Genomic DNA, 14,549 nt, shown 5'->3' on the forward strand with positions numbered 1-14,549 from the left:
CGCTTCAGGCTCTCTGCCTTTATTCCTGATGAAGGGCCTTTGCCCGAAACGTCGATTTTGCCTGTCCTCGGATGCTGCCTGAACTGCTGTGCTCTTTCCAGCATCTGCAGTCATTGTTTTTACCTCATTAAGCTGTCAGTCCTACCCTCCAAGTCATGTTTCTGTTAATAGCTATGATTTCCCAGACGCATCTTCTCAATCATGCAGAGCTTATCTGCCTTAACTGTCAGGCCTTTTGCATTGAATTAAATGCAATTATCTTGTTCTCTACCATGCTCTTGCTTGCCTTGACTATTTAACTTGCTCCCCTTATCTAATGTACCAGCCTCAGACCTTTGTCTTTTCTCACCCTCTTGCTAGTTTAAAGCCTCCCAAGGAGCACGAATAAATCTACCCACCAATTGGTCCCCTTCCAATTCAGATTACTCCTACCCAGAAGAGATCTCAAAATGGGAATCCTTGCCCCTTTGCCACGCATTCATCTGTCCTCTCCTATTCTTACTCACACTAGCACATGTGGCACTGGTAGTAATCCAGATACTACAAAGGACAACTTTTTAAATCTTGTCTTATTTCCTACATTCTCTCTACAGAACCTCATCCCTTCTGTACCTATGTCATTGGTACTAATATGTACAATGGCTTCCTCCCCGATACATGCCTGACCCTGGCACTAGGGAGCCAACACACCATTCGGATGTCTCATTAATGGCCGCAGAAATGGCTGTCTGTGCCACTGACAAGTGGGTTCCCTAACACAATCGATCACTTCAAACCGGATAGATCCCTCTTTAGTCAGGATATCAGAAACCTGACTGCAAAATTCAACGGAGGGGCTATCATTCCCTACAGTATCCATAACAACATACTTGTTTCAGATGGCCTTTCTCGCACCCCATGAAAAAAAATTCAAGACCCTCAATTTCAAATTAAATATTCACGATTAGGTCATTTGCTTCCTGATGGGTTAATGGACATGCAGCACAAAATTGTGCTGCTATACAACTCTTTAGATTTACTGCAGCTTCAGTTTTATCATACTGGTGCATTGCAGAGGTGGGGGCAGAGCTGGAGGGAGATGTCATTATCAACGCTCCCTCTAATTGATTTTTCTTCAGCACAATTTATTATACATTTCTATATTTTAAATAGGCTATTTGTGCATAATAAATGCTGGACTGTGTCATGATTACAAAACTTCCATCACTTAGAGAATGTTAGTTATCTTAAACTGGAACACCATTGCATGGGATGGACTTGATTAAACCAACTGGTCTTTTTCTTCCCATCATTTCTGAATATTTTAAGTTTGATAACTGACACTGAGCACAGCAAAGAGAGAAATTCCTGCACTGTGCAGGATATAACTCAGTTAGAAGTTCCACCTCTAATTACCACCTAATGATTCCTGCTGAAACATGTGCATATGTCACATGTGCATATGCATTGTATGTCACAACATAGTTGAGAATGTGGTGCTGGAAAAGCACATCAGGCAGCATTAGAGAAGCAGGATGATGCCTGACCTGCTGTGCTTTTCCAGCATCACACTCTACTCTAATCTCCAGCATCTGCAGTCCTCATGTTAGCCAATAATTGCAATCACAATATTTGTATGAGACAACTGAATAAGACATTTGCAGCCGAGTAAAAATCACAAAGGAGAGAAGATTGGAAGGGAGGAAAATTTATCCTATCTTCCTGTGTACATATCCAATTTTAATTGCTCTAATATTGGGACTTTCATTTTCGAGCTGTCCGGATGCAATGATCTGGAATTGTCTCAAAGTTAAGCATAGCATTTTTCTTTTCAAAAATGGATCAAGTGTCTTCAAACCATTTAAGGGCCAATAAAAAGTTGATTGTAAGGGAAAAATATGGAGTGAGCGCAAATTATCCAGAATATTAAAAAGAGGTTGCAAAATATTTTAAGAAAATATAAAGGGAGTAGCTAAAATGAATATTTGTTGCCTTAAAAGCAGACTGATGAAATTATATGGAATGAAGAAACAGTAGAAATATTGAACAAATAATGTGTCCACCGTCATGAGAATATACAAGTTGCATATCAGAAACACAGGGAACCTAGATACTAAAAGGAATGAGCAAATTATAGTAACTAATTAAAAATCTACTTGGAGAAATGTAACAAAAATCCAACAAAATACCCAGGAACTGATGACCTACATCTGAGGGTTTTAGAAGAGAGATCTGAAGAAATAGTGAATATGCTGACTATAATTCTTTTCAAAATTTCTGGGAGAAAAAGGAAATTACAGGCCAATTATTTTGACATCAATCATCTATTAAGTCTTAACAATACACTTAGAAAATCACCTTTGACAAATTAAAGCTTTATGAGAATGTAACTGGTAGGATTAATAAATGGAAAGCAGTGAGGAGTATATTTGATTTCCATAAGGACTTAAATAAGGTGCCACACCAAATATAAATAGGCAAGAAAAGGCCTCAGAGTTGAGGGTGATATATTGGCTTGGATGCGGGTACAATTACAACATTTAAAAGTCATTTGGATGGTTATACCAGAAAACTTTGGAGGGATATGCGCCAGGAGCAGGCAAGTAGGATTAGTTCAGTTTGGGATTATGTTCAACATGGACTGGTTGGACAAAAGGGTCTGGTTCTGTGCTGTATGACTCGATGACAGGAAGCAAATAGTAGGCAAAAATAAGGCATCAGGTCGACAGGCATTTACCTACACCACTGACTGCAGTAGTTCAAGGAGGCAGTTCACTACAATCTTCTCAAGAACCACTAGGATTGGGCAATATATGTTTGGTTAGCCGGTGATGTCCACCTTCCACAAAACAAAAAATTAACCAATACTGAGGTAGGAGAAAGTGAGGACTGCAGGTGCTGGAGATCAGAGTCAAAACGTGTGCGGCTAGAAAAGCGCAGGTGGTCAGGCAGCAGCTGAGGACCAGGAGAGTCAACATTTTGGACATAAGTCCTTAATCAGGAATGTTTACGTCGCGATACTGAGGTGAGCAATCCTAAGAAAGAAAAATGCATACGTTTTATTAAAAAACCACAGTCTAATAGAATCATCTAACTTATGAACTGATAAGCATCATGAATAACTGACAGCAAAACCACAGAGAAAGGTGTGATAGTAATTTTATTTAAGGTTTAAAAATGCCATGTCTTGTACGGAAATGAATGAGCATGCTAAGGCACCTCTCCCATAAGCAAGAAAAGCAATAAGTCAAAAAAAACATAGTAGACATGACGCTTTCTCCATTTAAAAACAAAATTTGGGCAACAAAACAACAAGTTGAATCTAACACATTGGTTGCACCACATACAATGCAATTAACATGCCAATTAACTGGCATGTAAACACTTTCCGACACAGGACAGTCCCCTGGTCTCCAGACTGGAAGCAAGCAACACATCAGAATTAAAACCGGAGTTATTTTCCTGTCAGTTATTGATGCATGTCTGCCTGCAACATCTGATTTAAAAAAAACGCTTTCCCTTCTTTTCCTGCTGGCATTGATTCTCAAGCATGTTGGTTCCATGGGTCCAAACTATTCTCGATAACTCAGCTTAGTAGCCAGTCTGGCCAAGACAGCGAGTCTCAGGCGGTGACAATATTAGAGGGTGTCAGGTCAGCCAATCACATTCACACACATTACCCAGTACGACTCACTGGATATTATTTAGGATCCTGGTTCATCAACTTTTCTCTCCCTTGCACAGACAAGATGAGGACAGCTGCCTCAGTACAAACTAATAAAACCTGGAGAATTCTGCTGTGCCTAGGCTTAGGATTGACGAGGGTGCTCTGACTTGGACATCTATCTATGGCTAAGAATGAATATGGGCTTCACATAATAACAGAAATTAGCACCCATTTAATAAACAGAGATCAAAAGATTCTCTCGTTATCAAGGCAAAGTCTGGTTACTCTCATGCAAACCATGAAAGAGCACCTCACTGGTCCCTTTGGTTGAGGAAGGGGTGTTTGGGGTTTAAATCTAAATTTAAAGATAAGCAACAGTATGTCACACCCATATTCCATGTATACATATCACCTACTAATTATTCACAATGCAGCAAAGATATGTCAGAGCAATGTGGTGGCACAAAAGCAAGGGGATGAAAGCTGAATAAAATTAAAGACACTTGGTCTCCTGTTCATGAACAGTCTGGCTGATTTGCAAAGATTTTTACTCCCCTTTACAGACTTTCCCCATTTTGAATTACACTGGACATTTCAAAGAAAAAAAATCAAACCTACACAACTAATGAATATAACCTCAGTTCTGTGCCAGTCAGTCAATCAGATCTGTTTGAATTAGGAACTTGCAATTTTAGGAAGCAGAGATGCTACATCTCAAAAGGTATTTTTATCTAATGCAAAATGTGGTCAGTTGCCCATTTTGCTGGGTTCTCTCAGGTTTACATTTATAAAAGAATGAACATACAATCCCAGGTCTGTTTTAACAACAACTCTTTGCTACTACTGCACTATCCAAGTTAAACATAGCAAAATCTCAGTTTAATCTAGGTCAGCACATGTCAACAAAAAAAAGCTGTGACTGAGTCAGTAGGAATGCTGGTAACTGAACTTTAATCCAATTAACACATTTTGTAAATGACTAAGGCACCCAAAAATATCTTATTCTCGAGAAATGTATTAAGTCAAAGTGATATTTGTGGCTTATTTGAGGATTGGAAAAAATCTTCAGTAGATAATAAGACCTCTGAAAAACACAGGCAGGATAATGGTATTAATCTACCTGAATATGTCTGCATTAACCCCACTGGTCCCACTGCAGTTGATGGGACTCTACATGAATGGAACTAACTTAAATTAACTTCCGACGATTAATGATTGTAAAAGTGTAGCATACAGGGGCTGATTGTCAGTTGAGAAACTCACACATCTGTGCTTCCTTGGTGTCTTCCCTTCAATCCATTGATATGATGGTTTGCATGGCAAAAATACTATTTAACTGAAAACTTTCATTTTTGAAGATGTGATGCCACAATTTCTGGACAAAAGAATCATTTTGAAGGTATAATTCACGTGACGACTTTGGAAGAGATGGACATTAGATTCAACCCAGTTTTGACATCAGGACAGACCCAAATGTTTTCCATTCACAGTACCTGTTGGTTTCTGCTGCGGATTACACTTCACCTGACTTATCTTGCTGAAAATGATCTGCTCAGCAAGTCCTTTGGAGGACACTAAGTGACTAGACTGCATCAGAAGACTTTTGTGCAAGATCAATAATTTAAAAAGAAACTCAATCAATTTACAACCAAATAGGAATTTTTTTTAATAAAAGAAAGCAGCACTGAATGAGAACAAAATACACCAATATTATAAGAGCAACAGTAACTGTTCAATTATTTACAACTCATGAAAATGTACATACAACTATACAGACTGCAAAAAATTTAATTTCTGTCTTTTGTTTAGAAAGAATAAATGCTAGTGGAGGCTGCATTTTTAAACAATCTCTTTTTAATCTGCCTCTTGGTTCAGATGCACTTTATAACTGAGCAACTGTTGGGGGACAATAATAGTCATTGGACCATCTAAAAGGCTGATCCCCTCAGACTTAAAAACAGCACCACTATGATGTGGATTCAACAAGTAAACTCTCAAGCTGAACCAGGATGGGGGGAAAGGTAGAAGGAAGACTATTTTAAAATACCCAAAACTTTACAAAAAATGTATTCATATACTTTTCTAAAATATTACATACATGTGCAATAAAAAATGGGGGAATAGGGTTCTTAATCCCTGCCACATTGTATGTGGTTTAAGCAAAAGCAAAACACTAAATTAGATTCTTAGCAGTTTAGAATGCCCGAAAATTCCAGTGTGTAATAGCACCCTTGTTTCCTTGCCCTGTTAATATTTTTCATACACCCTCCTTTCTCCCTGTAGTCATTGACTCATGTAGGAGGTTACCTGAAATCCTCTTAAACTACCACCCCCCAATTTGGCTATTCTTCAAGTGGAAACCTAGCAAGAGCTTTGGCAGGCTCTTAAATGACCCAAGTATGACCCTGTCCTACTTGTGCACTTCCCAGCAAAATTTTGCAGATAGTGATCAGGAGTGGGAGTCTTGCCTGATTTTCCTCCTCAGCACAGGGGCAAAGATAACAGTACCCAAGTTATCCCGACCGATATTGGTTAAAAGAACACAGAATAAAGACCAAACCAGGGATCTGCCCAACCTGTATGCCTCAGTACAACATCAACTGGTGTATTAAGAAAGAATCTGCTAGGGAGCCCAATCAACGTCTCAAGGAAGCAGATTCTTTTGTGTATTATTGACCCTATTAAGCATTAATGACATGCAGCACAAACAAATGCCAAGGCTCACAACATCAAATGAGCCAAAACGTTTATGCTTTCCACAATTTACTTCTTCTCCCCAGTTTCTCCTTACCTTTAATGGACTGTTCTGGACAGAAAACAGAAGACATACAAGAACTGTAATGCATGACAATAGGTATGGTTCGATTGGTTTACACTGCAGTCTGACAAGTTTGCTGCCTTCAGGAATTGAGCAATGCCAACATGCCTAACCTGCCCATCAATTTTATGCTGTGGCAAATGTTTTGACTTTGTGCCCTACCTATGTTAAAACCCAACTAAGAACAAATAGTTACCACAGCATATATTAGGATTGGATATTATGAAGAATTCGCCTGTAAAATGATTACTAAGAGTGCACTCAGTTAAGGCAGTTCCACTGGTCTGTTTGCATGCAAGAGCCTTGCATTAATGCCGACTGGAGTCTGAATATTATAAATAAAAACACAGAAAGTGCCTCATACTTGAGAAAAACAAACCCTTCCACCCAGTCAGCATATTCAACCAAGAAGCACAATGAATTTACTGAGCTGTCCAAATAGATTAAGAACATAAAATACAAAAGTCTATTGCTTGTTAATGAGGGAAAATACCAGAGGAAAAAATAGAATAAAAATTCTAACAAATTCTGATCTCTTCAACCTATTGTGTGCCATTGACCACAAGAACAGGAAGAGATTCGTTAAGAATTGCAAGGCTATTTAAAAAAGTCTGGGAGATGGAACTTAAAACAAATACATATTTGTACAGTTTGGTTGAGAAGGAAATTATCTCAATTAGTGTTGTGTATTCTGATTTTTTTTTTAAGAAAAGTGTCACATAATACTTTTATTCAATATTTAAACAGGAAGACAAATTTACACATACTGACTTAATCTAAATCAATGTTTTATACAGTAGTTGAGGGTGGTGCATTTGCCATGCAGGCACCAATTTGTAGTCCAGTACAAACCAATGCCTGACTCTGTACAAAGGGATACTTTCTTCCTCCCAAAGAACTGTGCGTCTTTTGGATGGAAAGTTAAGGCCCCAGGTACAACATTGCTTTCCTTTCAACAGAGCCCTGCTACAGTGAAAACCGCACTTTTTCATTCAAAGAGATAGACTTTTATATGGCATTGCTCACATTAAAAAAGACACCTAGTCATGTAAAGGTTTTCCTCTGTTGAAGTTGTTCCAGGAATCACATTTTGCCACTGGAGAAACTAGCAGCTAAAGGCTATGGAACTGACAGTGGACACAAAGGTAAACACAAAAGGAAAGCTGGGGCAAATACTCTCAGACCAAAAAAAAAGTCACATTGACCAGGAGTAACCTCCAAACCAAGCAAAGCCATTGTAGTGCGTGCATTATAAAAAAGGAAGATACAAAGGGTGAGGAGGAGTCCAAACTTGGTCTGTATACACAGACACATGCTTCTCAGTTCCAGTAAAAGCTTACAGAAAAATACAACCACTCCCAAGCACACAATTCCAGCAGCTCTTAAGTCTTTTTGGCACTGCGATTTCCAACCAGCCGCAGTATTGTATAAATCTGGAGGTGCAGAGACAGATATGATCAAGGGGAACCTCCATTTCAAGGATTTGTTAATTGATGAGAGCATGATTTACATATGATACGATTATCAAGTATTGATTTCTTTCCCCATGGCACCAGGTTCATCGAATGTGTATTGAATATATTGTACACAACTGACAATACAACACGGCTTCGTGTACAGTATTCAGGAGACAGCCTTCATCTCCATACTGTGTAGCTAGATTTCCATTTGCATCTGCACATGTTTTTATGGTCGATGAAACCTACAGAGAAAAGAAAAAAAAGAGTTAATACAATATAGGCCAACAATTTTGTTCAAACACAATCCCACCTTCTTTCTCCTTCCATCGTTGACTCAGTTAGTAGCATATACTTGGGAGTCAGGCTAAGAGATTAAACCCTCCTGGAGTTTACAGCACATTATGTACACTAACACTCAAGAGCAGTACTGAGGGAGTTCAGCACTGTTGAAAGTGCTGTCTTTTCGATGAGACATTAAACAGAGCCTCAACAGCACTAAGGTAGCTGCAGAGGATTCCAAGGTTCATAGAGGAGAAGGAACATCTTCCTACTGTCATGACTAACATTTATTCCTCATTAAAAATGAACTTTTGGCAATTTTGCTCCTTATTGTTTGTGGGATCTATCTGTGGTTCACAAGGGTGTTTGCTTATCTTTTAGCAATGATTAAACTTGGTTTGATTGTGGAAAATTATGAGAACGTGAGACGTGCTTTATAGGCACAAGATCCTTCTCTTCCCTGTGACTGAATAGTCAATTATAGCACACAGTCTGACATTGAACGACAGACAACTAGTAAGGGATAGCTTTAATTAACTGGCTTGCAATGTTATTCAAAGGGACTGCGATTAGTTTAATACTGCTGACTTAAAAACAGAATACTCAAACCAGGATTAAGCTCACTGAGAACTAGCGAGCTCCCTGTTAAAATGCCCACATGTAGGGAATGTAGAATGATGCTGGAGTCACATATAACAATCAGATTGACAGATGCTCACATACACCGATCATTGAAACATTGCAGTTTGGCACAAATATAATTAAAAAGGCTAACAGAATGTTAGTCTTTATAACTAGCAGGCTGGATTACAAAGCAGAGTAAGTTTTGCTGCAGTCATATAAAATTCTGGCTAGTCAAACTAAAGAGTGCTGTGAACTGAGTTCCATGCACACCCTTTTAGCAAAGGGATGTTAACTTTGGAAGAATTGCAGCCAGTGTTCACTAGAATCTTATCAGAACACTGACGGTTGGACAACGAGGAAAAATTACATCATCCAAGCTGAAATACGGATGGTGAAGGAATGACTTGATGAGAATTTTATGATACTTAAAAGTATCGGTAGGGTGGACAGAATGGAACTTTACCCCTGATAATTCTCTGAGATTCTGATGGGGCAGGGGTGGGAACAGAGAGTGTGAGAGGCAGGGGTTGAGAATGGGTGGTCAGGCAGGCCAGGTTTTTGGGCAGGGGGTGAAGGATGTGTGCTTGAGAGGCAAGCAGGGGTGAGAAAATGACAGAGATGAGAATATAATCTTGAATCAGAGCCAGGCATTCAGGAGAGTAGTTAGGAATAATTTCTTCATGCATAGGCTTGTCGAAGTGTGGAGTTCTCCAACAAACTGCTGTAGATACAAGATCATTAGAAAATTTAAATCTGTGACAGATAGAATTTTTTTCTAGACAAGAGTGTGAAGGGCATGGTGTCAAACCAAGAGACAGTATATAAAATCTAGACCAGCCATGAGCTTATTGAATGGTGGAACAAAATTGGAGGGCTAAATGTCATCTTCCTGTTGCTAGCTCACAATGATAGATAAGGATCAACGTACCATAGTGTGTTCCAGAGCAGGTGAATTGTATGAATTTTATCTTAAAATGGTCTTACTGTAAACAACTAAAGAGAAACATCTATTAAAGAAACTACAGGTTTGAGGTCTAAAGATCATGCTAAATAGCTAATCTCTTATCTTGAGGCAGAAATGAGAACAACGTCTTCACTCAGCAGATTATGAATCTTTGGAATTCTTCACTCAAGGGGCTATGAATGCTCAGGCCATTAGCATCTTCAAAACTAAAGTTTTGTTTAGTTACAAGTGATAAAGGATTGAGTAAATGAGGGTAGATGAAGTTAAAATACAGACCAGTTGTGATCTAAATGAACAGTCTATTACTATTCCTATGGTCCTTACTAACAATAACCAACAGCAGTTGCAGCTGGACGTTATGGTTAATGCAGAGGAGTGGAAAAACTAAATTTCTGGTACAGGGGAACAAAGGAAAGTTGCTGCAAACACTGGGTTATCACATACAAAATTAAACATGAAAGATTCTTGAGGCTTAATATCAGCGCATTCACCACCCTTCCTACCCAGGGTCACTTGGGTGGAAATTTTAAAATTAATGGATGCTCTAAGCCAACCATTGCAACTGTGAGTAATATCAGTTTTGGAGTTAAAAGATTACCTTGTATACATTCTGCTTTCTTCATGCACCTCCATCTCTGTACTTTTGAATTCATTTAGCTCTTTTCGTATTGCTGCCTGTAAAAGGAAACAACATTGAAAGGTTGTGAAATAAAAATTTATTTTAATTCTGAATTATTGAGTCAAAAAAGATGGCAGAATAATTGCTCACTTCAACAATTCAGTTCAAAAGCATGCCAGTCACTACATTGGTTACAATATGCAATTTGTAACAAAGACCTCCCCCTAATGTTAGGAGCTGATACCGCAAGAGCAGAGTCCCCATCCTATATTTGCAATTATCTTAACTGAAGTGATCTGCATCATTCACATATCCTAAGACAATGGGTAATGTCTTGACCCAAAAGAAAATGTGAAGTTAATTGATCACACATTCCACATGCTCAAAGATGACACTGCTGGAATAGAGATCTTCAAAACTATGAAAGGTTTGAGATTTAGAAAAAACTATTTATATCTGTGGGAAGACCAGAAATAGAGGCCGCAAGTATACTTGCTAATAAAACCAATACGAAATTTCAGAGAAACAGCTCTATCTACAGAGTAGAAAGAAAGTAGGACTTGCTGTCATTTGTTTTTGAGGCGATTAGCATAAATATATTTTAAGTGTGAAGTAGTTAAGCTTCTGAAGAGATGGGAAAAGTTGTTTAGGTGAAGAGGAGTGAGAGGAGGAGGTACCTCACTGGATGGATAGTATAAACCAGCTTGATCAGAGGGTCTGCTTCCTGATATTGTATGCAACTTTATTAACATCCCATTATTCATTTGAGAAAACTTACCATTAGTCATGGAATCATAGAAGAATCTGCACAGTGCAGAAACAGAAGCTTCAATCCATCAAGTCTGCACCAATTCTCCAAAGAGCAGCCCACCCACAGCATTGTGTGTAGGGGTTGGGCAGGTCACGTTGTAGCTGTACAGGATGTTGGTTAAGCCACTTTTGGAATACTCCATGGAGTTTAATTCAGATAAATGCGAGGTGCTGCGTTTTGGGAAAGCAAATCTTAGCAGGATTTATACACTTAATGGTAAGGTCCTAGGGAGTGTTGCTGAACAAAGAGACCTTGAAGTGCAGGTTCATAGCTCCTTGAAAGTGGAGTCACAGGTAGATAGGATAGTGAAGGCGGCATTTGGTATGCTTTCCTTTATTGGTCAGAGTGTTGAGTACAGGAGTTGGGAGGTCATGTTGTGCCTGTACAGGACATTGATCAGGCCACTGTTGGAATATTGCGTGCAATTCTGGTCTCCTTCTTATTGGAAAGATGTTGCAAAACTTGAAAGGGTTCAGAAAAGATTTACAAGGATGTTGCAGGGTTGGAGGGTTTGAGCTATAGGGAGGGGCTGAACAGGCTGGGACTGTTTTCACTGGAGCGTTGGAGGCTGAGGGATGACCTTATAGAGGTTCACAAAATTATGAGGGGCATGGATAGAGTAAATAGACAAAGTCTTTTCCCTGGGGTCGGGGAGTCCAGAACTAGAGGGCAAAGGTTTAGGGTGAGGGTGGAAAGATGTAAAAGAGACCTAAGGGGCAACGTTTTCATGCAGAGGGTGGTACGTGTATAGAATGAGCTGCCAGAGGATGTGGCGGAAGCTGGTACAATTGCTACATTTAAGAGGCATTTGGATGGGTATATCAATAGGAAGGGTTTGGATTAATATGGGCCGGGTGCTGGCAGAAGGGACTAGATTGGGTTGGGATATCTGGTCGGCATGGACGGGTTGGACCGAAGGGTCTATTTCCATGCTGTACATCTCTATGACTCTATGACCTCTGGATGGGTATATGAATAGTAAGGGTTTAGAGGAATATGGGCCAAGCGCTGTCAAATGGGACTAGATTAGGTTAGGATAGCTGGTCAGCATGGATGAGTTCAACCAAAGGGTGTGTTTCCGTGCTATACATTTCCATGGAAGCAGTCAGTTACTCAACCATGATCTGAACCAACTCAATTCCTAGAGACAATGCCTCCCCACCTTATCTGCTGGTGTTAATTTAGTCCATGGTTTATCTGCACGCCGATCATAGTCATGGGCATCGGTTACTTCAACATATTCGTGGAAGCGCAAGATTTTTCTAGCTTGGAGCTCTGCCACTGTGGGTCTTTGACTGAGCTAAAGAAATCAAAGATAACAGTCACAAAACAGGTTACACTTGCTTTGAAGGCTCGTGGTTAAAAGAATATTCATTTAACCGTGCAACATTTGTCACTATATTTTTCAGCAAAATTATTCCATTGGATGATAAACAGTAAAACTCTTAAATCTAAGAAATTCACAAGGAAGGAATGGGATGAGAAGCTCTACACACAACTCAATGCGGGGTATTAAAGCAGCATTGAGAGCGGTGCTATACTCAAATTAGATAAACAAGGGCCAGGACAGCAATCCAATATTAATTCACAAAACAGATTTTCACAAACATTACAAAGTGTCCACTTGAGTACCTACCTTTCTGGTAAGCCGTCTCTTGATCTCTCTTTTTTCTGCCTCATGCTGTTCCTCATCTTTATCTGTAAGTTAGAATTATACAGTTTTTACATCAATACACATGATCCAATAACATTAGAAGGGCCAACGTTTTCTCAGTATACAGACTGGCAGCAAGTTACTAACTGCTGCTTGTATGTCTGACTTACCTGTCCTTCTATTGAACTGGCATAGAGTTATCTTCAATATTAAAACAATAGGATGCAAGAGAAAAATAATGAGGTACGGACAAAACATTTAGAAAAAAGGTGAAGTGAATAGTCTGAAGAAAGTGGGTTTCTGAAACTTTAACTGTTCCAATCCAAAGTTGCATTTTTATACAATGAAAATGCACTACTGGTTAAGTAAAAAATACAGGAAGTTACTTTACAATGAGTACCAAATTGCTTTTATTAAGCATTACTCAAGAAGAAATCTCAAGCATGCTTTACAATAAGGAACAGGTATATACAGTAGTAAGCAACGTGAATGGGGAAAGAGGAAGTAGATCATTAAGTACAATCAAAGGAATGACTTTTGGAAATAATGACAGGTGAAAGAGGGAATGGATAGTGTTCCCCTGAACAAGGGGATAGTGGTGGAACCTGGCTAAGAAAAGTACTTTTTTTTTTTGAGAGGGTGGCTTTGCACAGCTAACCAAAAACATTTTCACTTTTACAAAATAGCTTATTTCACAATTGTGACACAAATATCCCAGTCTGTATTTTCATAAATTACTACTTTCCATCCCTTCAACATGTCTCCAACAGCAAAGTCTGTTTCAAGAAGAGTGCGGCAAAAATGTACAATAACTATTGATGGGCAAAACCATATTACTTACTTCTCACAACAATATGAACTAAATTATGATCTGAGGATAAAAGGTGCACTGACTTTTAAGGATATTCCTTTGCTCCAGTTCTTCCGCAGTTGGCCTTTGACTCAGACGCCTGATGAAATAGAAAAAGGATAAATTATTTCATGTGACAGGTGAAGCATGTTTAAGGTTTTAGAAATAGCTTTGTTCCATCACCCCAACACAATTTAGGATATGGCCATGTCACACAAAGATGTGCATATGCTGAACTTACTTCTCTCGTGAAACTTGACTCAGCGTTCAATTGTAGACAGACAGGAAGCTGGAAGAACACAGCAAGCCAGTCAGTATCAGGAGGTGGAGAAGTCGACGTTTTTGGTGGAACCCTTCTTCAAGACTGGGGGTGGGTGTATGGGGAGCTGCAGAGAAAATGGGTGGCGGGGCAGTGTTGGTCAACTCAATTTTGAGTCCTCCAGGCTGTAGGCTGCTCAGGTGGAAGATGAGGTGTTGTTCCTCCAATTTGCGGTTTGGTTCGTTGTGGCAATGGAGGAGGCCAAGCAATGTCATGTCGGAACGGGAGTGGGAAGGGGTATTAAAATGGGCAGTGACTGAGGGGTCCGGTCAGCCCCTTCAGGCCCGGCTGAGATGCTTGGTGAACCGTTCCCTAAATTTATGTTTGGTCTCCCCCAACCTCACTTCCATTCAGGGCCCCCGGTCAGTCCTTCCAGGTGAGACAGAGGTTTACCTGCCTCTCTTCCAACCTAATTTACTGCATCAGGTGCTCCCAATGTGGCCTTCTCTACATCGGGGAAACCAAACGTAAACTTAGGGAACGGTTCACTGAGCATCTCAGCCAG

General features: G+C 39.5%; 1 protein-coding gene across 7 annotated transcripts in view; it reads right to left on the minus strand.

The window, feature by feature from the left end:
• Positions 1 to 3,121: 3,121 nt before the first annotated feature.
• The window catches only part of phactr4b (phosphatase and actin regulator 4b), a 182,147-nt gene continuing 170,719 nt past the window's right edge, over positions 3,122 to 14,549 (minus strand). For all 7 annotated transcript variants that reach the window (XM_043717592.1, XM_043717591.1, XM_043717593.1 and 4 more), the window contains 5 exons: positions 13,770 to 13,825; positions 12,858 to 12,919; positions 12,384 to 12,521; positions 10,390 to 10,466; positions 3,122 to 8,166 (listed from right to left, as the gene is read on the minus strand). In XM_043717592.1, coding sequence (XP_043573527.1) covers positions 8,151 to 8,166; positions 10,390 to 10,466; positions 12,384 to 12,521; positions 12,858 to 12,919; positions 13,770 to 13,825 — 349 coding nt within the window. In that variant the 3' untranslated portion in view covers positions 3,122 to 8,150. The remainder of the gene's footprint in view (positions 8,167 to 10,389; positions 10,467 to 12,383; positions 12,522 to 12,857; positions 12,920 to 13,769; positions 13,826 to 14,549) is intronic.

Source organism: Chiloscyllium plagiosum, chromosome 27, assembly GCF_004010195.1.
Source record: "Chiloscyllium plagiosum isolate BGI_BamShark_2017 chromosome 27, ASM401019v2, whole genome shotgun sequence".
NCBI lineage: Eukaryota > Metazoa > Chordata > Chondrichthyes > Orectolobiformes > Hemiscylliidae > Chiloscyllium > Chiloscyllium plagiosum.